The sequence below is a fragment of the Psammomys obesus genome, unplaced genomic scaffold (genome assembly GCF_907164565.1).
Source record: "Psammomys obesus unplaced genomic scaffold, mPsaObe1.curated_primary_1811, whole genome shotgun sequence".
In the NCBI taxonomy this organism is placed as follows: domain Eukaryota; kingdom Metazoa; phylum Chordata; class Mammalia; order Rodentia; family Muridae; genus Psammomys; species Psammomys obesus.
The window spans coordinates 3,544,376-3,569,604 of record NW_026585587.1 but is presented as its reverse complement, the minus strand read 5'-3'; the positions used below and the strand labels follow the sequence as shown (position 1 = coordinate 3,569,604).

Below are 25,229 nucleotides of genomic sequence, written 5' to 3'. Positions count from 1 at the left end.
CACACAGAGGCTACAGCAAGTTGTCTCTGAAACCACAAAACAGAGGAGTCAGCATGTTAACAACCTCTGACCCCCAGGGTCACTGAAAGGCCAAAATCTTCAAATTCTAGTTTGGAACACATGGGAAATTCTCCTATTGTATTTGAGCTAATCAAGTTAAATATGACAACTAACAGAAAAGCATAGAAGACACTGGGTGCAGTGAAGAGCTGTTTGGCCTTGGTTAGTGGATTTGCTAACTCTAAAGGTACTCAATCTGTTTAAAGAAATAAAAGGTTAATGTGATGTTAATTCAAAATTCTGGAGCCAGAATACCCTGGTGTAAATACTGGTTTTAGTATTTACTAATTCAAATTGGGAAATACCTAACTTCTCTGCTCCTTGATGTCCATGTGTACACAAGGAGGTAATAAACAGAAGCCACCACAGAGGCTGCTCTGAGTCTTAAATGAATGACCCCTGGTAAACATTAAGTGTCAAATATCAAACTTGGTACAAACCTGTAGTAACAATACTCAGGAGAATTTAAGATCATTGAGGCTACAAAGCCAGTCACAGGAAAAAAGTGATTAAGAAAAAAAGAAAAAAGAATAGGGATGTACTTTTTATACTGAAGAAAAAAAAAAAAAAACGTATCAAATGCATATATCTACTGAAAAAAAAAAAAGGCCTGTTATTTTTCAGTATACCAGGAAAAGCTGATGCATGTGTAAACAAGGAGATCAGTTCTGGTTATCTGCCAATCTGTGAATTCTTAAGACTTTCAGAGCTGAAGTCAAATTACCAAGGGTGGTGACTCACTAAATTGAAGTGCAAACAACGTTAGAGTTAATCTGACTCTACTTTCCGACTCCTACAAGATTTATTTATATTCTGGAGAAGTACAGGGTGAGTGCAAGGCCTCTTGAAGTAAGTCTGTATTTTATAGGCTGTTTGTATCTGTGAGATCCATGAGAAGGCTAGAGACTCAAATCTCATTTTGGTACAAGATCTTCCCTAAAGTCTAGGGAGATGGTAAGTACACAGACAAGAGCCAAGACAGGGACACATGGAACACATGGACATTTACCATTTTACCTCCTCTGATATCATTCCCATCTAGAAAACTTAAAAAGCGTTCCACAGTATTAACAAATATAAAGGAAACAAATGGGAAACATACATAGGAAGGCAATAAATACTTTGGGCTTAGTTTTGCTTCAATATAAAAACTGACCTAAATACTTCTATTTATTATTTTAAATTACTGTATACACTAATGAGCTGAATTATTGCCTTTTAATTTTTCTGACACAGACCTTTCATTAAACTTCACTTTACTCAATGACTTGCCTTATCAATTTAATGAACCCCTATGCTTCCAGTTTGAGACTGACAATGACATATGCTGTTTCCCCAGTCTGGAACTTAAAATACTTAATACAGCCACTTCAGACTTGAAAACAACTTCTGTACACAATAGTGTTAAACAATTTGAGTAAGTGTAAAGTATGGCTGTTTTCCTCCAAAGCTATGGCAAATGTTTATGTAAAATGTTGACTGGAATGTGTGACTTTCCTCCCAAAAAAGAGTGCTCTGGGAATACAAAGTATTTCATTTATTGAATTTAAAAGCCTCAAGTAAACCACGAATAATGGAGACTGTAGGCTAATTAATTACCATAGTACTGTCTCCTATAAACTGTTCTTAGTGATTCGGCATTATTTTACAAAGTTATTGCATAAAATCATTTCGTTATAATATTATTTATATATCAGTCAGTACTAAAAAGCCTTTTTTTTTTTCCTCTTTTCTCCCCAAGACAGGGTTTCTCTATATAGCCTTAGCTGTCCTGGATTTGCTTTGTAGATCAGACTTGCCTCAAACTTACAGAGATCCACCTGCTTCTGCCTCCCTGAGTGCTGGAATTACAGGTGTGTGCCACTGTGCCCAGCTGCCTTGAAGTTTAAAAGCACTAAACTTTTATATTTATTTTATATATATATATAATTATAACAGATTAGCTAGCAATTTTGTAGTATTTTAAGTTTTTGAAAAAAGTCTATAAAGTATTTTTTTCCTACTTTTGAGAATATAACTTTTTTTTCTGTTTTGGTTTTTTGTTTTTTTGTTTTTTTTTTTGAGATAGGGTTTCTCTGTGTAGCCTTGGCTGTCCAGCTGTCCAGGACTTGCCTTATGGACCAGGCTGGCCTCGAACTCACAGTGATCTGCCTGCCTCTACCTCCCCAAGTGCTGGGACTCAAGTTGTGCACCACCATGCACGGATGTTTTTTTGATGTTTCAAGACAAGGGTTTATCTAAGTGTAGTTTTGGCTGTCCTCTAACTCACTCTGTATACCAGGCTAGCCTTGAACTCACAGAGACTGCCTCTATCTTTTGAGTGCTGGAATTAAAGGCAAGCATACCATTGCCTGGCTTGAGAATATATTTTAAACTGAAGGTTCCTAGTCCTGATTTTTTTCAATGGGTTACAGCAGCATTTTAAATGGATGAACACCACATAGTAGTAGCGATTGAGGGCATGTGATAAGGTCCTTCCTAAATATGTGGTTTTAGTTACAGGTGTGCATAGAGGATATTCTATTAAAGTATTTTTTTGTTGATTCAGGATAAATTTGAGAAATACTGTTTTAGAAGAGACCTCTAAACTGTGTCTCAGTTTAACCTTTATTTTACTCTGTGTTGTTTCAAGATAAGGGTCTCAACTCTAGCTTAGTGTAGCTCAGAACTCAGAATGTAGTGAAGGTTGGCTTTGAATTCATGGGTGAGCAGCAGCCCCTTAAAAACTGTGATTATAGGTATGAACTATCACATCTAGTTGTAAACTTTACTGTAAATGCATACCTACTTGTAGAGTAATAAAAAAGGGCAACTTTTCAAGAAAATATGTGCCTGTCTCCTTAGCTGGGCTAAGGACTGTGCTAAATCATGAGACAGGAAGACGATGAATTTGATCTCTATCCATAATAATTCATTAACAATGTAAATCAATTACAATTTGATGTTAAAATAGAAACATGAACAAATTTTGTGAGGTCCTTCTAAAACGTCCTTTCACTTATTCTGTCTTTCATGATAATAGTCAATGTGAAATATGTAAAGTATAAGCCACTTGTAGTGGCAAACGCCTTTGATCCCAGCACTTGGGAGGCAGAGGCAAGCAGATCTTTAGTTTGCTGCCAGTCTGGTCTACAGCGTTCCAGGACAGCCAGGAATACCCAGAGAAACCCTGTGTAACCCTGGCTGTCCTGGAGCTTAATATGTAGACATCCCTACCCCAATCCCTGGCCCAACAACAGCAACAAAAAGAAAAAAAAAAAAAAAAAAGAAAAGAAAAATAAAGGAAGAAAGGAAGGTGAATTATGTTGGGAAAATGACTTACCCAATGAGTGGCTGTCACTCTCGCCCACAGTTAGCCTCCTGTCACACAACTCTACTTCCTAGTAACTATCCTCATGTGGCACCACTTTTTTTTCTATATGATCTTGAAATGTGTTTAACAACTCTAGAATAAGGAGGAGGTTAATTTATCACTCTCCTAAAACATGAAATTATGGTGCTCCTCCAGGCACTACCACAAATAAAAAAGCTATGATCTCCTACTGCTTGAACATTATACAATGTGCTTCCTTTGCCATTAATTCAGTAACCTCTGTTATTGAAACAGCATTCTGACTGTACCTAAATCCCAATTTGAAGGGCAGGAAAAACCAACAAGACATCTTTTTGCAAACTAGAATTTCAAATGTATGTGAGCCATACAACTTTCATACAATTCAGGCATACTGAGACCTGCTGCAGACAACACATTTTTGGACCATAAGCTAGAAATTCTAATTACCTTACGGTATTATGAACTTATCTTAGGCTAAGTTCGTCTTCCTTTAAAATATATTTCTTACTGTGTATATGAGTGTGAGGGTGCACGTGTAAAAGTGGTGCACGTGGAAGTCGGGACAATTTTGGAAGTAAGTTCTCTTCTTCCTCTATGGTTCTGGCGACTGAACTCAGGTCACCGTGTGCATAGTGAGCAAGCACTTGTATGGCTGATCTATCTTACTCATTGAATGATCTTGCTAATCCTCTCTTCCCCCCTCTCTTTTTTAAAACAACTTCCTAACACTGGGAGCACTATAATGCCCAATTAATTCTAATTTTGCACATATATAATGGAGACTTTGAAGCTAGTGTCCAACAAAACAATCATACTTCAAGCCAGTTAGCACTGTTCTTTATAGTGTAACATTTCTTTAAATAGTGTGAGGAAAGTTAAACTGCACTTTATTTTTTTTAAGACTTATTTATTTATTATGTATGCAGTTTACTGCCTGCACATATGTCTGCAGGCCAGAAGAGGCACCAGATCTCATTAAAGATGGTTGTGAGCCACCATATGGTTGCTGGGAATTGAACTCAGGACCTCTGGAAGAGCAGCCAGTGCTCATAACTTCTGAGTCATCTCTCCAGTCCCCTAAACTACACTTAAAGCTTCTTTTCCAGGCATTATTTGTCGTTCTCTGTTCGGTGGGGGCCTGGATTTTGGATTCTGGACAGAGAAAGACATCAAAGGTCCTGGATCTCAGGAATGGCTGAAGGGACTTAGGGCAAGGCCCAGATGCTAAGCTGGGCTGTGGAAAGAATTTTCCATAGTGTTACAGTTAGCTAGCTCATTTAGAATGATATCGCTGGTGGTAGTGGAAACTTGGGTGTTCCAAAGCCAATGGCCATAACAAAGTGTTACAGCTCTTGGTTAAGCTGCTGTGGTAGGTAGGCACAGCAGAGACGTGAGAGAAAGCCCATGCCTGGTGGGCCTGCAGTTGAGACATGCCTAGGGAATCCCAGGCCCAGCATGCTGGAGGGCAGGCCCAAAGAGACAAGGCAAAGCAGGGGATAAATTATGAATCTCAGGCGTCAGCCATGGTAGAAGGCTGGTGGTATCACACAGCACGCAACCAGTCAGCATGTATTTGAAACCAAGCATTTATAAACCTTGGACAGAGGGAGAGATTTTGAGGGTGAATTTATTTGATTCACTGGGGTCAGAGATACTTATTTTACATGTAGTGGTACAGTGCCTCATTTTCCATCTAGTAGCATGGTCCTATCAAAAAAAGGAGAACATAGTACTTAATTATCCTATAAGTGGAAGAATATCCACATACAATTAAAGGTCACTGTTTAAGACTAAGATTTCCTTAGCAGGGTGGGGCATTTCTAGGATTCCCAGATGCTTGTTTGAACAGTTTTCTTATCAGTAAAGGGTCTGGCCTGTAATCTGCCTTGAAGGCTATGTGACACTTCTTATAAAACCTGGGGTCCCAGATCAGAGGAGACTTTTAGAACCCCTGCTGAGAAAAGGGAGTCCACCATCATTGACTGAGCACAAACAAATGGCTATCCGGAGATGTCAGACTTCAACCCAATCCAGCAAAGCTCCACAAATATTGGAGACTGAGCATAGACAGGGCCTCATGCATGCTAGGCAAGTGCTCTATCACTGAGCTACAGCTAAACTGCAGTTACTCAGTAACTGCTGAAGGAGATAAATGGTAGCTCACTTAGCTTACACAGTCCTGCAAATGATAATACTACTTACAACAGCTAGCACTTTCTACTGCTTATTAGGTATCAGCTATCTTTATATGCATTTTAATTGACTCATGATCCTTTCAATAACTGCATGATGTAGACATTGCTGTGATTCCCATTTCAGAGAGAAACACAGTCACAAAAGTTAAGCTGACTTGCCCAAGGTCACACAACCATAATACCTAAGGGTATAAATCATGTTCCCTGATTCTAGGCTATGTCACAAAGATAAAGAACTGTAATATACTGCCCCTGATAACAGACTTCAGACAGCAAGCTTGACCAAGAAGGAGATCAGATATAGCCATCTGCTGTTCTGTTCTCAGTTCTGCCTCTTACACTAAATCAATAATGATAGGCAAGAGCTTTCGGCTTCCAGTCTGATAGATCAGGAAGACCCATCAGGACAATAGATAGCTGAGGGGGTAGAGAACAGTACCATTACCTGTCTCCAACAGCCTCTAGCTTTACCTTTACCTTCTGTAAGCTTTAAAGAAAGCCCAATAACCCTTTTCTTCTCATTCTCTCTCTCTCTCCTCCCCACACTCCCTCTTCTCTCTGTCCAGGGAGCCAAACATTACAGCATTGGCTGGTTGGCTAGCCTGAAAATCAGAGAGCCTCCTGCGCCTGCCTCCAGGTGCACCACCACACCTGCCTCCAACAAACCTTTTTTTAAGGAGACAAAACAACAACAACAAAAGGATGAGCTAAGAACTAGCTTCTGCCCTCAAGTTCACTACCCTGTTGTGAGAAGCCTGAAATCTATGCTATTGCATCACTGTTCGGTATTTAAAGATAAAAGATAAACAGGTTAGTTCTTCTTATTATTAGTCTTAGCACTACCAAGGCAGTAAACGGAAAACAATAGTAAATTGAAGGCCAGTCTAGGATACAGCAGCAAGACTCTACCTCAAAAAGGAAAAACACTTTTATAAATAAGAGTGATAAAGTTCTGGAGAAATTGATTTTAGAAGACCAGTCCAAGGCTGGAGACATGATTCTACAGTTAAGAGTGTGTTTGTTCTTCCAGAGGACTACATTTCAGTTGCTAACACTTGAAACTGAGCAGCTCACAACCGCGTGTTAACTCCAGCTCCAAGGGATCTGATGCCCTTATTTATTCTTCATGGATATCCCCACGCAGGTGTCATACACTCATACAGACACAGACACACACACAGATACCGATGCACACATATACATACTTAAAAATAGTAAGAATCTTTTTTAAAAAGGACAAATCTCCATCTTGAGATCATTGTACAATACAGCGGATGCTAAATAAACGCAATGGTAAATTTCTCTCATTTAAATGGCTCTGCACTGGAAAACATTTTAGCACATATACTTAATTGGAATGATGCAATAGAGAGGGAAATGACAGAGGAGAGTAGTAATTACTCTGAGAGAGACGTGCTTATACTGGTAGGCTAGAAGAGAGATGGCTCTACAACAACAGGGTAGAATGTCTGACCACAGGAGAGCCATGGGCATCCGTTCACTTCATGCAATGGAGCAAACAGGGTAATAATAGGCCAGTGGAAAGAGAAGAAAACACTTGCATTTTAAAAATCCCTACCTTCACTGAAATAAGCTGTGAGGTCATCTTGGAAAGTGAGCTGAGAATAAGGAGTAGGAAAGAGGGTATGAAATACTCTATATCTGTCTTGGGGACTGGGAAAGTTGATTGACTAGACGAATAAAGAAGCACTGCCAGAGAACATTTAAGGGCCTCTTGGGATATGTGGTCACAATTTCTAAGTGAGATCAGTCAGAGTGGTTATGTGCTTTTCTCGAGCCACACTGAGCTGCTGAGGTGTGGAGTAGATAGAGTCGTTTGAACTGGAGCAGCTAGCTATGTGGCAGAGAGGGACTAATGGAAGACTGTGGAATCCAACCCCAGACAATGAGGAAGTGTGAATGGCTAGTTTAAAGAACTAGATCGTAAGACTGTGGGGACCACATAACTTCTGGAGACCAGCAAGTCCAGGACCTAGGGCAGCAACATAGACTGCTACCATGGCCCAGACAGGCTGACAATTATACTTAACCATCACCAAAAAACAGTTTAGGATATACGATATTCTTTTTTTTTTACTGTCCATTCACGAGTTACAGAGAGCACTGAGGAAACTGAAGTTCAGAGAAGTGTGAGAGCAGGACAAGCAGAGAAACACAGTTCTCTTCTTTTTTCAGTGCAAGTGATGGAATCCAGGAACTTGCACATACTGGGCAAATGGCTTGATGGTTCTCAACCTGTGGGTCATGACCCCTCACAGTGGCATATTAGCTTTTCCCACATATCTGATATTTACATTAATATCCATAACAACAGTCCTAGCATTAAGAAGGTTGAGACCTACTGCTAAGCCCATCCCCAACCCTACAGAGAGAAAATATGCTGGATGAGAGTACAGTTTGAGTGTAAGGAGCTCTTAGTTGTATCTGTGCTCTACCATTCCGGGCAGGTTTTTCTCCTTTCTCTCTTTGTTTCCTTCCCTTCTGAGTTCCTTTTCTTTGTTGACTTTAATTTAACTTAAGAGGTAGCTTCCTTTCTCCTCATAATGGCTGGTAAACAAAGCCCTTAAAAACGTCAGCTCTTTTTAATAGAAAGATTCCTATGTCCTATGTCTATCAATTATCTCCCTCCTCAAATTATTAAATGTTATTACTTAAAAAAAATTTTTTTTTTTTTACAAACTTCTTCAGTTAGCTTATTGCCAAGTTAATACAGGGAGTATGGTATTATTTCATAAACCGTTTGAAACAAGTAGTACTTGAGAACAAACACAGATTTCTAAAATTTTATGTGAAGATGTTCCACTTTCAATTCCTAGTTGAGGTGATTCCAGATTATGAAATTAAATTTAAATTAAACATTAATTTTAGCACTTGGGAGGCAGAGGCAGGCTTCTGTGAATTTGAAGCCAGCCTGATTTACGCAGTGAGTTCCAGTAGGCCAAGGCTATGCAGACAGGCAAACAGAAAAACAAAATTTTAAAAAGTAACAATAAAACTTCCAAATGGAAGACATAAAGCTTAACGGCCATAAAAGGCCAATAGATTTTCAAATTTTCAATAAGGCAATGGATATTATAAATACAACTAATAAACTCAGTAGGGGATTTTAATATTATTTCATATCATTTGCGATGCTATTCTTGGTTGTCAAGCTGACAACATCTGGAATTAACTAAAACCTAAATGGCTGGGCACACCTGTGAGGGATTTCCTCCCCCCCAAGATACGGTTTTCTCTGGCTGTCCTGGAACTCAGAGAGATCTACCTGTTTCTGCCCCCTCTGCCTCTCCTCCTCCCCCACACTTTTTTTTTTTTTTTAAATTAAATCACTTGACTTGGGGAGACGTACTTCTAACCTGGATCTGTGAGGTGGAAAGGTATACCTTTAATCTGGACCACACCTTCTGCTGGCAGCCTGTACCAAGGACAGGAAAGGAAGTTTGCTGTCTCCTTACAGTCCATCCTTTCCTGGCATTAGACCCTACTTCTTCAGGGTTCCGGCACATTCTGAAGGTCAGCTGAGACATCCAGCCTTGTGGACTGACAACTGTATTCTGGGATCTTCCACTGAGACCACAGCCTGTAAGTCATAATACATTCCATTCTCTCTCTGTCTCTGTCTCTCTGTTATGTTCCTCTCGAGAATCCTAGCACAACATGTTTATCTTAATATTTTTACTTAACTTTGCCCCCTTTTTGTTTTCTTTCTTATGTAGCATGGCTATGTTTTGCCTGTTCTCATCTGACCAGGTCTGATTGTTGGCTTCCAAATATTTATATTTAAATGAAAAAATTACACAAATATTTCAGTATTTTTCCAATACTAACAAGGTTAGTCACTTGTACCTGCTGATTACCCTCCTCTGCAAAGGTGCTCATTGCTTTTATCTTTTCTGTAACCCAAGTGGTTAAAATAACTTGAGGATTTAGTAAGGCCATGAAAAAGCATAAAATTAGCTTGACTTTTGTTTTCTCTAACTTTTTCGTGCCTTCATAAACCACTTTAATTTTAAAGCTTAAGGTAGACCAGGCTTTGAGTTTTCCTAACTTACTTTTGCCCAGCACTTGATCCTTTTTCACTTTTAACTCTGCACTCAAGTATTCTAACTTTTTAAACAGCTCTTCACCAGCTATCACTGTCCTTCTGTTAGGCAAAGGTGCTTTTTCAAATTTGTGGCATCTACCCCCAAACTGACTGCTTCTGCATGGTATTGCTTGACCCATTTTCAAAGATTTTCACGAGTCTACTTAAGAACATAAGTCAAAAATATTCTCAAAACTCATTTCTTGCTGTATATTTACTTAAAGGCAGCATGTAACTCAACTCAGGGCCCTTGTATTTGCTCACCCTTTGGAACACTTTATATAGAAATCTAACGTATTCTTCCACGCTCTAGGAATGTTTCTTAGGCCTCTCTTGATCACTCTATTTGACACTCTAGTATAATTTAAAATACACCAGCCTGACCTTCACTGTCCCTTTGTTTCTTATTTGTTTTCTTCTTTAGCACTTATTGTTATTCAATATACCAAGCACTTTACTCATTAAATTTTATTCTAAGATGGTTTAGATATAGAAGCTTGGCATTTACTTATTAAATTTTTTTGTATAAATTTTCCAGATAAAAATTTAAAAGCAAACAAACAAACAAAAATCAAACTCTATTCTTCTCAAGCTTATGGGTTGAGTGAACATCCAATTTAAAAAGAAGCAAACTATATAGACTTTCTGGGCATATATTCAAAATAATTAAAAGCTAGGAATTCAGGGATCTCTACATTAAAAATTAGAAGTAACGACCAACAGATGACTAGAGAAACAGACTGTTACATAAGTACAATGAGTACAACTCAGCCATAAGGGGGGGGGAAATTCTCACACATATTACAATACGCAGAGACACTAAGGAGGGTATGCTGAGTAACAAGCTAGTCACAAAAGGGCAAAAAATTACATGAAGTACTCAAACTTACAGGGCAGAAAACAGAAAAGACAGTTTGTTTTGCAAGATGAAAAGAAGTTCTGGAAGCTGACTGCAAAATGATGTGAGTATATTTAACTAACTGCACAAGGTTAAAAATGTCTAAATGGTTAGTGGGCAGTGTGGCTCACACCTTTAATCCCAGCACTCAGGAAGGCAGAGGCAGGTGGATCTCTGTGAGTTCAAGGCCAGGCTGGTCTACACTGTGCCAGAACAGCCAAGGCTGTACAGAGAAGCCCTGCCTCGAAAAACAAACAAACAAAAATGCATAAGATGGTAAATTTTACATTGTATTTTAACATAAACAAAAAAACCTATAGAATTACTCTTCTAAGACTTAAAAAAAAATACTTCTAGAAAAGAAAGTAACACCAAGAAAACCTTTGCATAATAGTGAAGGGAAGATAGTCTAGTCAAATACTAAATATATTATGAAATTGCAATAATTAAAATAGTGTGGTAACACAATTAGTATTGGCAAAAACTCAGTAATGACAACACCATAATTTAGTGAGGAAAGACCATTCTGGTGGGAGTCTAGAAGAACAGGATACTATGCTGCTTAGTTTTTATTATTAACTTAATATAGAACCTAGAATCACCTGGGAAGAGGGAATCTCAATTGAAAAACTGCATTGATCAGACTGGCCTGTGGGCATGTTTGGAGCATTAGTTTGATGTTAAGAGAGCCCAGCCCATTGTGAGTGGTACTATCCCTAGGCAGGACTGTATAAGAAAGGCAGCTAGCTGCCCATGCCCATGAGCCACAGAGTGAGCCAGTAAGTAGTGTTCCTCCACAGTTTCTGCCCTGACTTCCTTCCATGATGGATTGTGGCCTGGAAGTATAAGCCAAATAAACCCTTTCTTCCCCACTAAGTTGTTTTGGTCAGAGTGTTCTATTACAGCAACAGAAAAGTAGCTAATAAAAATGCCAAGAGAAATTCAGACAGTGGGAAGCCCAGGCCCTTGTTTCAGAGGGAAACAAGGACCATACTGAGATCTGGGCTAAAAGCCACTTGTATTACAGCCTGGTAGAGAAGCTAGCTGCACTCTGACTCTCTCTTGAAAATATAAGTGATGATAATTCAAAAGTAGTGGACTGAGGCATTGGCCTCGTTACTAATGCTGGCTGCTCTTAATAAGATGTACAGTTATAGAAGACAGCAGGAAAATATGAGAAAGGTAATGTTTGGCAAGGAAAGGATTGTAAGTTTAAAGATGCAGAAAAGGGGTCAGGGAGATGGCTATGTCATAAACGTGCTTGCCACACAAGCCTGGAAATCTGAGTTTGTTCTCATAACTCATGTAAAGATAAAAGGAAAGAACTGCCTTCACAAAGTTATCGTCTGGCCTCTAAATGTGTGCCATGGCATGATCTCATGACAGGCCCCTACCAGGCAACATACACATAATAAAAATAAAAATGCAGAAAAGGCACATGTGAAGACTGCAGCTGCAATTGTTAGAGACTAGTGTCTTTAAAGAGAAACCCTGCACCCTGTAATGACATAATGGGAAAGGTATCTTTGATTATAATAATAATAATAATAATAATAATAGTAATAATAATAATAATAGTAATAGTAATAGTAATAATATCTCTGCCTATTGAAGACTATTGTGAAAAATGAAAATTTAATAGGAGAGTACCTGAATTGAGAATGAGAAAAGAGGTTCTTTGATTAAAAACAACAACAACAAACTGCCTAGAAAAGTGTGCTCCCAAGCTGAACTGCCAAGGCACATGGAAGCCATAGCTGTGACAGAAGGGGAACAAACTACATCTGAAGCCTGCAGCAGAACTCAGCATCATTATCCAAACAGTATCAGTTTTGCAGGCACACTAAGCAAGAAAACATCATGAGGCTAGCACAATGGTTCCAGAAAGCCACTATAGCCAGGCAATTGTGTGGCAGGGTTTAAGTATTTTCAACGTAGCCCTGAGAGGTCACAGTGTAAAAGCTGTGAAGGTGGAGTCAGTTACAACATAGAACCCCAGAACTATGGGATGCCCACCAAAGGAAGCTATAGGCACTGAGTACAGCTGGTGGCCCAAGAGCAAGGTCACATATGCTGCAGGTAGAATTGGAGGGAAAGGACTACTGAAGGCTGTTAAAACATACATTATCTTAGTTACTTTTCTATTGTTGTGCTAAAACACCATGACCAAGTTATGGTCTTAACCAAGTGATGGTCTTAGCCATAACTTATAGAAGTGTTTGTTTTATGCTTATGGTTCCAGAGGAATAAGACTCTTATCTCCATCACAATGGAGAAGCATGGCAGCTGGTCATATCATAATACAAAAGATAGTCCAACTTTGAAAGTACCCATAATCTCAACACAGCTTAAAAGCCCAAATTCTCTTCTCAGACTCCAGACAATCTCTTAATTGTAACCCCCTGTAAAATAAAAAAGCAAATTACACACTTCCAAAATACAATGGCACAGACTGTACATTACCATTCCAAAAGGAAGGAATCAGGGCATAGAAAGAATACTGGACCAAAGAAGACCAACTGAAAGCCAGCAGGGCAAACTCCAAACCCTGTAGCTCCATGCCTGGTGTCAAAGAGCTTACTTAGATCACTCTGCCCTTCCAGTTTTGCTGCCTGTAACATTCTTATCTCTCTTGAGCTGGTTCCACCCTTCATGACTGTAAAGGCAGTGCCTACATGGACGACAATGCCAAGTTTGGCTGTTGGTTTGAGATAGATACGTGGTCCATTAAAATGCAGAAGCTTTTGTATATATTTTCTAAGAGCAGAAAATTGCTTAGGCATCTCCTTTCATAAGCTGGTACCCGTCTCTTTTTTTCAATGCAGATCAGGCATTAATCTCATTTGTCTCAGCAGAAGCTGAAACATTAAGTCTCTTGGTATCTTTTCCTCTTCTTAAAGTATGTTTTGTATTTCTTTTCGCCCAGTTGTTCTTTTTCTTTGTAGATATGCTTAAGAGTAATTACTAATAACTGCATAACAAATATTAGACTACCTAATATTCTCTGCAAAGGAAATCAGCCCATTACTTTTAAATTTAGCCTCAAGTAAGTTCTTAGGACACAGGCAGAAAAAAGCCACATATCTCCCGCCTCCCCAATATCACACAGAAAGAGTTTCAAGCCCAGTTGTTAACACTGTTTCCTTTGGACTGGAACTCCATAAACTGCACAGTTCTCTGCACTGCTTTCCAGGCTCCTACTAGGATGAGCTGATAAGCCTTTTTATAGCATTCTACAGCTTACCTAGTACAATGTCCCCAAAGCTTTCCACACTCCACTGAGACCCCCACATGGTCAGGTTCTTCACAGTACTAGGCCAACTCCTGGTACCAAATTCTGTTCTGTATTAGATACTTTTCTATTGCTCTGATAGAATTCCATGACCAAGGCAACCTACAAAAAGAGGGTTTATTTGGGCTTATGGTTCTAAAGGGATAAGAGGCTATCACCATCACAGGAGGAAAGCATGGCAGCAGGCCGACAGGATGGCAGGAACAGTTGAGAGCTCATATCTTGAACTGTAGGCAGGAAGGACACTCAAACTGCCATGAGTCTTCAAACTCTTGATGCCCACCTCCAGTGACATAGCTCTTCCAACAAGACCACACCTCCTATACCTTCCCAAACAACATTACCAACTGGGGACCAAGTATTCAAATGTCCCAAAATATGGGTGGATCATCTCAATCAATCCACTATACCAATGATGCCACCAAGATCTCCAGACAATGAAGAGAGCTTCAGAACTTAGTGTTTGGTTTTAGTCTTGCTTTAGCCTGATCTTTCCTTGTTGTGCTCCCTTTCTTTCCTTTTAGAAAGGATTTTCAAAATTCTGTGCCATTGTACACTGGAAGTATATAAACTATTCTTTAACTCTGATGGAGTTCACAGAATACTCAGTCTCAGAAGAGTTTGGGATTTTTAACAGTATTGGAACTGTTAAGACTATAGGACATCTGAAATAGAATAGCACATTTTGCATTAAGGTGGGTGTGAGGCTATAGAGTCCAGAGGCAGAAATTTATGACTTAAAAAAGAGTAATTACTAATAATAAAATATGTTTGGGTGTTGTGCTGACAAAAAGTAGACTTGTAATAGTTAATCTTGATTATAAGCTTGACTATAAATATTTAGAATCACCTAGAAGATAAAACTCTGTGCATGTCTTTGAGGACATTTCCAGAGAGGTGGAACCCAGGAGGGAAGCCCCACTCTGAATGTGGACATCATCATTCCCTGGGCTGAGCTCCTGAACCAAATCAAAAGGAAGCATATGCAACAGCAGCATTCACGTCTCTACTATCTGAAGATAAGCTGTGACAAGACACTCACATATTTGCCACCATGCCTGGACTGTACCTTCAAGCAGTGAACCAAAATAAATCCTTCCCTCAAGTTTCTTTTCTTAGGAATTTTACTACTGAAACGAGATAAGTAACTAATACAACACCCCTACACTTTTGGTTAATAATATGCTTGTAGTCAATTGACATCTGCGTATTGCCCAATAATAAAAGATTTCTACACTTAATTGTTTTGTATACTTCAAATTTTCTGTTTTTAGGTATTAGGTTAACAGTTACTCTATGCAAAGTCAAGGAGCTGCTAAGAGGGAACTCTTGAGTATTTGAGGGATTATAATTATATCTTTCACTGATGGTGTGCTAGGTAAGATGACTCCCAAAGATATCTACAACCTAATGCCCAGAATTTGTGAATATATAATGGCAGAAGGCTAAAATATAACTAACAGATGTAACTAAAAGTCTTTAGTTAAGTGACTGAAATATCTGAGTGGGCCCATTTAGTGAGATGAGCCTTTAAAAGGCACACCAACTTAAGGAGGTAAGGCCCAGAAGGCAAAGACATGGAGACCAGGAATTCAGGGCAAGCTTGGTCAACATAAAATTCTGTCTCAAGATTTTAGTATGTTTTCCCTATATTACAAAGGCTAATATCCATCTATAAGTGAGTATATAACATATGTGTCTTTCTGCTTCTGGGTTACCTCACTCAGGATGATCGTTTCTAGTTCCTATCATTTGCCTGCAAATTTCATGATTTCCTTGTTTTTAATTGCTGAGTAGTATTCCATTGTGCAAATGTACCACAATTTCTATATCCATTCTTCAGTTGAGGGACATCTAGGTTGTTTCCAGATTCTGGCTATTACGAATAAAGCTGCTATGAACATAGTTGAGCAAATGTTCTTGTATGGTTAAGCATCTTTCAGATATATGCCCAGGAGTGGTATAGCTGGATCTTGAGGTAGGATTATTCCTAATTTTCTGACAAAGTGCCAGATTGATCAACAAAGCCAAAAAACCTGAGCCCAGGGGTTCCTGCAGACACTGATATTCCAACCAAGGACCATGCATGGAGAGGACCTAGACACCCTGCTCAGAGGAAGCTCATAGGCTGCTCAGTTTCCAAGTGGGTTCTTAGTAAGGGGAGCAGGGGCTGTCTGTGACATGAACTCAGTTGCCGGCTCTTTGATCACCTCCCCTGGGGGGGTGCAGCCTTGTCAGGCTACAGAGGACAATGATATAGCCAGTCCTGATGAGACCTGATAGGCTAGGGTCAGATGGAAGGGGAAGAAGTAAAAGGTCCTCCCCTATCAGGGGACTAAGGAAGGGATATAGGGGAAGAAGAGGAATGGAGGGTGGGACTGGGAGCAGACAGAGGGGGCTACTGCCGGGATACAAAGTAAATAAACTGTAATAAATAAATAAAATTATAAAAGGAAAGATAAGATTGTCTCAAAATCAACCAACCAATTAAACAATGGAACAACCAAACAACAAAAATTACATACATGTAAATAAATACACATAAAGAAAACTGAGTAAATTTAATTTGAAAAACTTTAAATATTCAAGAAGTTGGGGATAGCAGGTAGCTCATTTGGTAAGTACTTGCCTTGAAAGCATAAGGATCTGAGTTCACCCTCTAGGACCCATGTAAAAAAAAAAAAAAAAAAATTGGCCACTGGCCATGGCTGCACACACCTTTAATCTTAGTACTCAGGAGGCAGGGGCAGAAGGCTCTCTGTGAGTTCCAGGCCATCCTGATGTGATACATAGTGAGAGACTGTCTTATTCCCCCTCCGCATCCCCCCCCCCCCCGAAAAAGCCAAGCATGATAGTATTTGGATTTTTGTTGTTGTTGTTGTTTTCTAAATATTTATTTTTATCTGCATTGGTGTTTTGCCTGCATATATGTCTGTGTGAGGGTGTTAGATCCCCCTGGAACTGGAATTACAGACAGTTGTGAGCTGCCACAGGGTGCTGTGAAATGAACCCAGGTCCTCTGGAAGAACGGCCAGTGCTCTTAACAACTAAGCCATCTCTCCAGGCTCAAGCATGATAGTATTTGTATTATAAACACGGGACAGACAGAGATAGGTGTATTCCTGGGACTCACAGCCAGCCAATTTACCCTACTGGGTGAGTTCCAGACCAGTAAACCCCAACTTAAAAAAAAAAAAAGGTAGAGGGCACCTGAGGAGCAACACTGAAGGTTGTTTGACATCCACATCCACATGTGACCACACAATTCAGAAAGTCAAATGTGTGACACTCTAAGTTCCAAGCTAGCTGCCTACAATTTGCCTATAAAGGCTGGAAAAGCCAGTGATCCACTTATTCAGGTTCAGCATAGTTACTACATGGGAGCCAGTTCTGAACAATCTCTGGAGGGATTGCCAAAGCTTTTCCTTTTTGTTAAAACAGAGGTACAGGTAGAGCCCTCCCCCTCCTCCCACCCTACTACAGCTAACCTCCACATTCTGTTACATGATGACACCAAATTTAGTGCTTTGGCAGTAATTTTGCAACTCAGAGGACACAAATCAAAGACAAACGCCAGCAAGCTGAGCACAGAGGAGTAGGAGGCTGCAGAATCCTAATGACATGACTGAGCTGCTGAACTATCTGAGGAGCTTTTTAATCTCTGGATTTAAGACAGTATCTTTCCAATTTAAGCTGATGATGGTCAAGTTCTGTTACTTTTATACAGATCAACCAAAACTGAGCTGGACCAGACCAGGTAACCAACTGTCAAGCACATGGAACTCATTTAGAAAGTCTGAATTAAATCTACAGATGTATGAAAAGTCAGACCTTATCACACCCAACTAACTTCATACTTTCTTGGAGGAATCTGAAATTCCAGCCAAAACAATGCAGTCCACTCAAGAGTTCTAGGGTGTTTCTTTCCTATTTTTCAAAGACTTTGAAATATATAGGCATAATTTTTTAAAAAGGAAGAAACTTGTTTCTAGAAAGAATTGATAAACATAAACACTTGTATATTTTAATGTTTAAGAAATTCATTAGTAGCTGAGATAGCCTTATACAAATTACAGATCTATGAAAAATAAAGACCGTGTTAACGCAACTATAACAGAGATTTATTCCAGTAATTGAAAGAAATCTGAATCACAGACTTGCTCTACATACAGGTAAATTACGAATGTATGAATATTCATTCTCAAGATTCTGAGAATCACTCCTGGCCATATTTTATTGGTATTAAGTTGTCCCAAAGTATGCAGAGGACTATAATTACCAAAAAGAAAGTAAGTAATAATTTAGCAATTCTGTAGATGATAAATAACATTTTAAGGATGATGTGAGTCCTCCACAAAAAGGAAGGTAACACAGCAACCCTGCTAGTTATTTACATGCATGTGCTAGGTGTACATGAGGAGGAATGATCCACAGCTATCCAATCTAGTGAATGAGAAAATACAGTCATAGCTGAAGCAGGTGACGAAGAGACACACGGATACACGACAACGGGAAAAACCAATGGTTGGTTTAGGAACAGCTGATAGACGAGGCTTATAAACAGCAATTATCATCAAAGGCTATCTACAAAGAACAGAAATTATAACCAAAGATAAAAGGAATTTACCTTGGACAGCAAGCAAAACTACATCAAAAAGTAAAACTGATTAGAGAAAAAAGGGTGTAATAGGAAAAAAATGTGTACCTTAATCTACTTGGCTTTGCCCTTAAATGTAACTGTGATCACACTGTCCCCTTGAGGTAAACAAGTCTTTCCCCCTGGTTCACAAAGTCCCCACAATCCTTCACTCACTCTCCTACCCTCCAGCTAAACTGGACCAGCTCAGATCCCCGCTCAGCCTGTGCTTTCCCACTCTTGTTCTCTGGTAATGCTGACTGGTCTTGAGAAGCCTACCAATGCTTCTAGTTTACCCCCTTTTCTCTTTCAGCATTTCCAGATCCTACAACACCAAATAATCTCCAGGAGCCTCTTCTGCTCTAAATTATAACTCTTGTGTCTTCCTTATGAGATCTCAAGTTCCTTAAAGCAGAGGTAATAGATCCTGCCTGTGGTTTCTACAGGTCAAAATTAAATAATGATAAGTTTCTGAATTAGAGATAAAAGCATTCATAGACCAAAAACCTTCAAAAGAACACACAAGTTTCTTAAACAAACAAACAAACATGTTATTCAAATGCTTCTCTTCCTGTTGATGAAATTAAGCAAATTTCCCTTAAGAAATTAAGGGAATTATTCAACAGAGAAAATACTAAATCAAGACTGCCATCTAGAAATTCTAGATTCTGTTTTTAGTCACCTGCGAAGATCACTTGCTCTTTTTTTTTTTTTCTCTGCATCTATAGAATGGCAGGAAGAATAAGTTCCTTTTTAACTACTTCATATTTTAACATCATTCAAAACACTTTTCCCCTAAAAAAAAATTGGTTTGAATATCATCCCTAGCCCTTACCACTTCAAAATTAGTAATGATTTTCCCAATCGACAGAATACACTATATGCTGTGTAATGTATTTGAAATTTAATCTAAAAAGCAAAACTATTTTACATATTTCTTTTGGGTTCTGAAACTATAGCCACTGGCAATTGTATAATCCTAATTTATTAAAAATATAGATGATCTCAATATATATTCTCCAGAGTAAAACATATCCTAAGGAATAGTTTATAACAGCAGCCAGAGCTACACAGAGAAAGCCTGCCTCAAAGAGGGGGGAGGGAGGCAATAGGAAGTCTGTCCGTGAGTGTCTCCCTCTTTGAGACAGGGTTTCCCTGTGTAGCCTTGGCTGTCCTGGACTTGCTCTGTAGGCCAGGCTAGCCTTGAACTCACAGAAGATCCACCTGCCTCTGCCTCCCTGAGTGCTGGGATTATAGGCTCAATATTAAGTCTTAGAAAGGATTTCCATGAACAAAAAAGTTTAAATCCAGAGAATAACCGCCCCCCCCCAACTTAAAGCAAGCACTTATTAAACATTAAATACTGATCAAAAGATGGACTTTGGTCAGGACCATCCCCCTGGAATTTCTCAGCTGTAATGACCGAGATTATTTCTCAACCAGTAATGTAGGCTGTAGTATAATACACATGATTTTCACACTCCCTAGCCTGTTCACCCACATCCTTTAACCTCCAGACGTACACTGGAATCTGCTGGAAGCCTCACTTCTAGTTACAGGCAGACTTGCAACGTTAACTCCTAGATATGGCAGGAGGAATCCCTTTCTATCAATAGTTCCCTGTTCAATTAAAAGCTTATAAACAATACAAAGAATAAAGATATTAGAGCTGTAAATAAGAACCAAGACTACTTCCTGCTGAATTTCCAAGTATTTAAGCCAAAAACAAACAAACAAACAAAAAAAAAAACACAAGGAACCAATGATGGAGAATTCTCATCTGTCAACGCACATACAGGAAATTTCAGGCTTTTCAGGCAAAGGTAATCCTTTACAAAAGAAATATTAAGTAACCAAAGGCAAGGGGAACAAACCCAAACCTGCATCTCACTGAGGGGAACCATTCCCTACCCAGTGCTCTTCTAGGGGTACTCCAATTGCAACGGCAGGAGGCCGGGTCTTTGAACCCTACCCTGTGTGTTTACAGTTCTTCAAAGTTAGGTGACATAATAAACTAGGCTTCCCTTCCCTTTCTAGTGGTCACGTCATCCACCTGTTGCATCACCTGGAAAGTGGTCCTCCAGAATCTAGGAAAGGAGTCCCCCTGTGCCCTCTAAATAATTCAACGGCGCTCTTTTTCTAGATAAATTTTAGCTTCATTCATTTTAATGAGGCTGCCTCGGAGGTGAGAGGGTGTGTTGGCTCCTGTTCTCCCTCGGGGGGAAAGACTCTAGCATCCGCCTCGCAGCTGTGACTTTCTCGACTCGAGGGGCTCGGGAGTTGGCGGAAGACCTGAGCCTCTGGAGCCGGGCAAGGGTCGGCCGGGGCAGGGCAGCGGGGAGCAGGGGCGGCTGGGGGGCCAGGCGGCGGCGGGGAGGTCGCCGGGCGACGGAAGCCTCGCGGAGGGGACGCCGCTCCTCCTCCCGGGGGGTCGGGCCCACAGCCAGGGAGCCGAGGGCGGGGAGGACGCCGGGGCCCTCCCCCGGGCCGAGCGGACACCTCCGGGAGGCGCGCCGGCCAGTCGAGGGCTTAGAAGCCGGCGCGCCGGTCCCCTCCCCCCACCCCGAGAACTAAGCCGGAGGCGGGGACCCGAGGCAGGGAGCCGCGGGCCGGCTCGGGGCCGCCGGGGGCCGCACTCACCATGTCGTACACGTTGAGCACCACTAACTGGTTAGCCCCCATCCTCTTCCCCGCGGCCGCCGCCTCGTCCTCCAGCCGCTCGGTCTCCACGGGGCGGAGGCCGCCGTCTCCCCCGCGGGCGCCTCACGCAGGGCTCGAGCCGGGCACTAAGCGTCCAGCCCGGCCCGCCGCAGCCGGGCCGGAAGCATCCGGCAGCCGGGGCCGCTCCCGGGAGCCGCTGACAGAAACCTGTGTGAGGACCGGGCCAGACCGGTGGAGAGCCCGCTCCGGCTCAGGCGCCTCCCCTTGGCCGCAGACACGTGGGGGAAGGCGGAGCCTGGGCGAGGGGCGGGCTCCAGGCACCCTGGAGGCGGGGCCCGCCCGGAGCCAGGGCTGAGCCCGCCTGCGCGCTGACTCTTAAGCGCCGCACCTCGAGACCTAAAATGGCGCCAGGCTGGGTGCCTCTTCACCCTGGAGAGTCGAGGTCGCAGAGAGACTACATTTCCCAGAATGGAACGCGGGAATCCTAGGCTCCTATTGGGCGTACAGGGCAGTCTGACTACATCTCCCAGCATGCATCCGGACCGTGTGTGCCCTCACGTCTCCCTGGGAGACTACAGCTCCCAGCATGCCCTGCAATGGATTTGTCAGGGGAAACCTTCGCTGTTCGTCCTTGGCGAGCAGAGAAGTCTTATACCTTCTAGGTTTCACTGCTGTTTCTGGCGCTGGTAGCGTGACATGTGAATTAAACGCAGCGTGAGGAAGTGATGACTAAGTTTTCCAAAGCCTTTCTACTTATTTTATTTTATTTTTTGCAAGAGTAGGAGTGAGGAAATAAAAGAAGGAAGGTTACTGTTGAAAGGTTAGGATGCACTCAGTTAACCCTCAGGATGGAATTCACATTTCCCGAGAGTATCCTGGGCTTTGAAGAGTGTAGCAACTCATAGATTAGCTTAGTCCTAGGACACAGCGTTTGTGCACCCATTCAACAAATATTTTTTGTGCTCCTGCCTTGTGCCATGATAGACTAAGGAATGACTGTAGTGATAGAACTGACATGGGGGACAAAGTTCCAGCATTGTGTGTTTTGTACAAAAATTAAGATGATTGTGAGTTATCTTAAAATGTGTGGGGAAGGACTGCTATATTTAGTTTGAATGACAGAAAGTTGGGTCGTCAAATATAAGAGATCCAAGAATTCCAATTAGAGACGAAAGTGCATAGGTATAAGACATGACAAAGTTTTCTATATTCTGTATTTCTATATAGTCCTCTGTGGCTAGAATACAATGATCAAGGGGAATGCACCTGCCCAAGGAGACCAAAAGAGGGCATTGATGCCCTGCACCTGAAGTTACAGGCAGCTGTGAGATGTTGGCCTGGGTGCTGGGAACCAAACTCAGGTCTTCCAAAGAGCAGCAAATATTCTTAGTGGGTGAGTCATCTCTTCAGCCCCCCGAGGTTGGATTTTAAATGAAGACTTGGTGAGGTTTGGGCCACGGAGTGACATGAGTATGTGCATAAGTCTTTTAAAAAGATTGCTTGAGTTTCTTTGTGGAACTTTAAAGAGGCTAAGGAAGTGGAAACATGAAGATAAACATGGTAGGCTGTAAAAATAGCATCTCAGATTATAACTTTTGATGTTTCTCTCTCTACGGAATCTAGCAAGCCTTGACTTGCTTTGGTCAACAGGACATTAACAAATATAATGCAAGAGACTTGAAAAGCTATTTGGATTTGTGGCTTTTTTTTCTTCTTCCTGATTTTGGGAGTGTAGTAACCAGAATTATATGAAGACGCTTGGACATTGAATTTGTTGCAGGGGTTGGGGATGGTTTCAAGAATAGGTTCTAGATTTTTGACACATTTGGGTAGATAGTATGTTATTTATGATATATGAAACATTTGAAGGAGAAGCAGGTTAGAAAGAGGGCGGTAGAGTTATAGTTTGGTCATGTTATATTTCTAAGTGCCTTTTACATGCTCATGAGATATTGAGTAGGCATTTACATAAACGAAATGGAGTCAAAACCATTAAGCTGACTAAAATAGACATTTAAGTAGAATTTAAAGCCTAGAGACTAGTTGGATAGCCTTTCTGCTGCTGTGATAACAGAGACTCTGACCAAAAGAAGCTGAGGGAAGAAAGGGCTTATATGTAATAATCTGTCACGGAAGGAAGGAAGTCAGGATAGGACAGAAACTTAAAGCAGACACCTTGGAGGAACACTGCTTGCTGGCTCGGTTACAGGCTTATGCTTGGCTAGCTTTTTTATACAGCTTCTACATCTGCCCAGGGAATGGTACCACCTTCAGTGGGCTGGGCCCTCATATCAATTAAGACAATCAAGACAATACTCATAGGCTAATTTGGTCAAGATAATCCTTTTATTGGGATTTCTTTCTCAAATGACTCCAGGATATGTCAAGGTAAAAGTTGAAGCACTAGGAAATATATTTTAAAAGTGCAGTTGGAAAGGATTATGAAATGGGGAAGGAGGTGAGAGGATAGGGTAAAGAAAGGAATATGGAGAGGGACAACCAACATTAATGGCCTTTTGAAAACACATATGGAAACTTATTATTGTAGAAGCTTCCTAAACTATATACATATATGAAACTATACATATATATATATATATATATATATATATATATATATATCACACACACACATATATATACTTAAATGAAGTCATCATAAAATGGGAGAAACGGTGCCCCAACTAGACATCTTAGGTCACCAAATTAAACCTCCGTTGCTTAAAAGGGGTTACATCTTGAGTTGTTGGCCAAAAGGGCCCTATAGACAGCTTCCCCCAACACTGCACTATGCTAAGGCTATTGGTTACTCTCCATAACCTTAGGGTAAGGCTTTATTGCTAAAGGCACCACTTATGTTACCAAACATGGAAAAACTGATCTATTGCCTAACTAAAAGCTTCGCTCCTACTGATTAGTATTCATAGTACTGAAAGGTATTTTCAGTGATACCAGAGGAGAAAAGTAATCATCAGTGTTGCCCATGAACAAACCCAGTTGCTACACTAGCGTCTTGCCTGCAATAGTGATGCAATAGTGGCACAAATGTTACAGGAGTCACCAACCACGTGTACGTGTGTGTGTGTGTGTGTGTGTGTGTGTGTGTGTGTTTGAACTGGGTTTAAGGACCACTCTGTGAACTGGAATTCAAACCAGAACCTGTTGAAGTGGCTAAGAACCTGCAACCTGATAGGTCATGGACCCATGGGAAAACCTACTACTATTATTTTACAAAGGAACTTAGATATAAAATGACTCCTGTTGTTTTCAGAAACAAAATCCCAAACATTTGATCTTACCAGTAAAGACTTGAGAGCCAGATATTGGGGTGAAAGCTTGCTAGCTCAGAGAGGCAGAGCTGACCTTTCTACTCAATCGACACCAGAAGGAGAAGGGCCGCTTCTCTACGCTGTCTTAAAAACCCTTCGGCCCAATGTCCCTCCTTCCTGTGGTTTTGTTGTTGTTGTTTCGGTTTTTCAAGACAGGGTTTCTCTGTGTAGCCTTGGCTGTCCTGGACTCACTTTGTAGACCAGGCTGGCCTGGAACTCACAGAGATCTGCCTGCCTCTGGCTCCCTGAGTGTTGGGATTATAGGCTTGCACCACTGGGCCTGACTTCCTGTGTTTTCTTAAGATCACTCCCTGTTAACTGGTTGGTTGCTCTGCCTCTTGACTTATGGTTGACTTTAACTTTTGCTTACAGAAAGCTCTTGGGCTAAAGGTGTGTGCTAGGGCTGAGCCATGCCACAAGAAACAGGTTTTTTGTTTTTGTTTTTTTTTCCAGCTCACAGTCGTGGAGTTCACAATGTGATCAAACACCCTGCAACAGACTCCTAATGACGTACTGCTATCAGTGCTCCCCTCAACCCTCAACAGAGGGTTCTTCTTGCAGTAGGTGAGAATTAACACAGAGACCCATAAATGAGCAATGTGCAGACAGTAAGAGATTTTGGAGCATCCAGACATAAACTGAATACCTTCATGAAATCATTCCCCTCAAGGCTCAAGGAACTAGGCAGAGAGTAGGTAGAAGAATTGTAAAAGCTAGAG

The 25,229-nt window shown here is 40.9% G+C and overlaps 1 protein-coding gene across 1 annotated transcript in view; it reads right to left on the bottom strand.

Moving 5' to 3' along the window:
- The window catches only part of Desi2 (desumoylating isopeptidase 2), a 50,596-nt gene extending 29,147 nt beyond the window's left edge, over positions 1-21,449 (bottom strand). The window contains exon 1 of the mRNA XM_055608750.1: positions 21,161-21,449. Coding sequence (XP_055464725.1) covers positions 21,161-21,202 — 42 coding nt within the window. The 5' untranslated portion in view covers positions 21,203-21,449. The remainder of the gene's footprint in view (positions 1-21,160) is intronic.
- Positions 21,450-25,229: the final 3,780 nt, after the last annotated feature.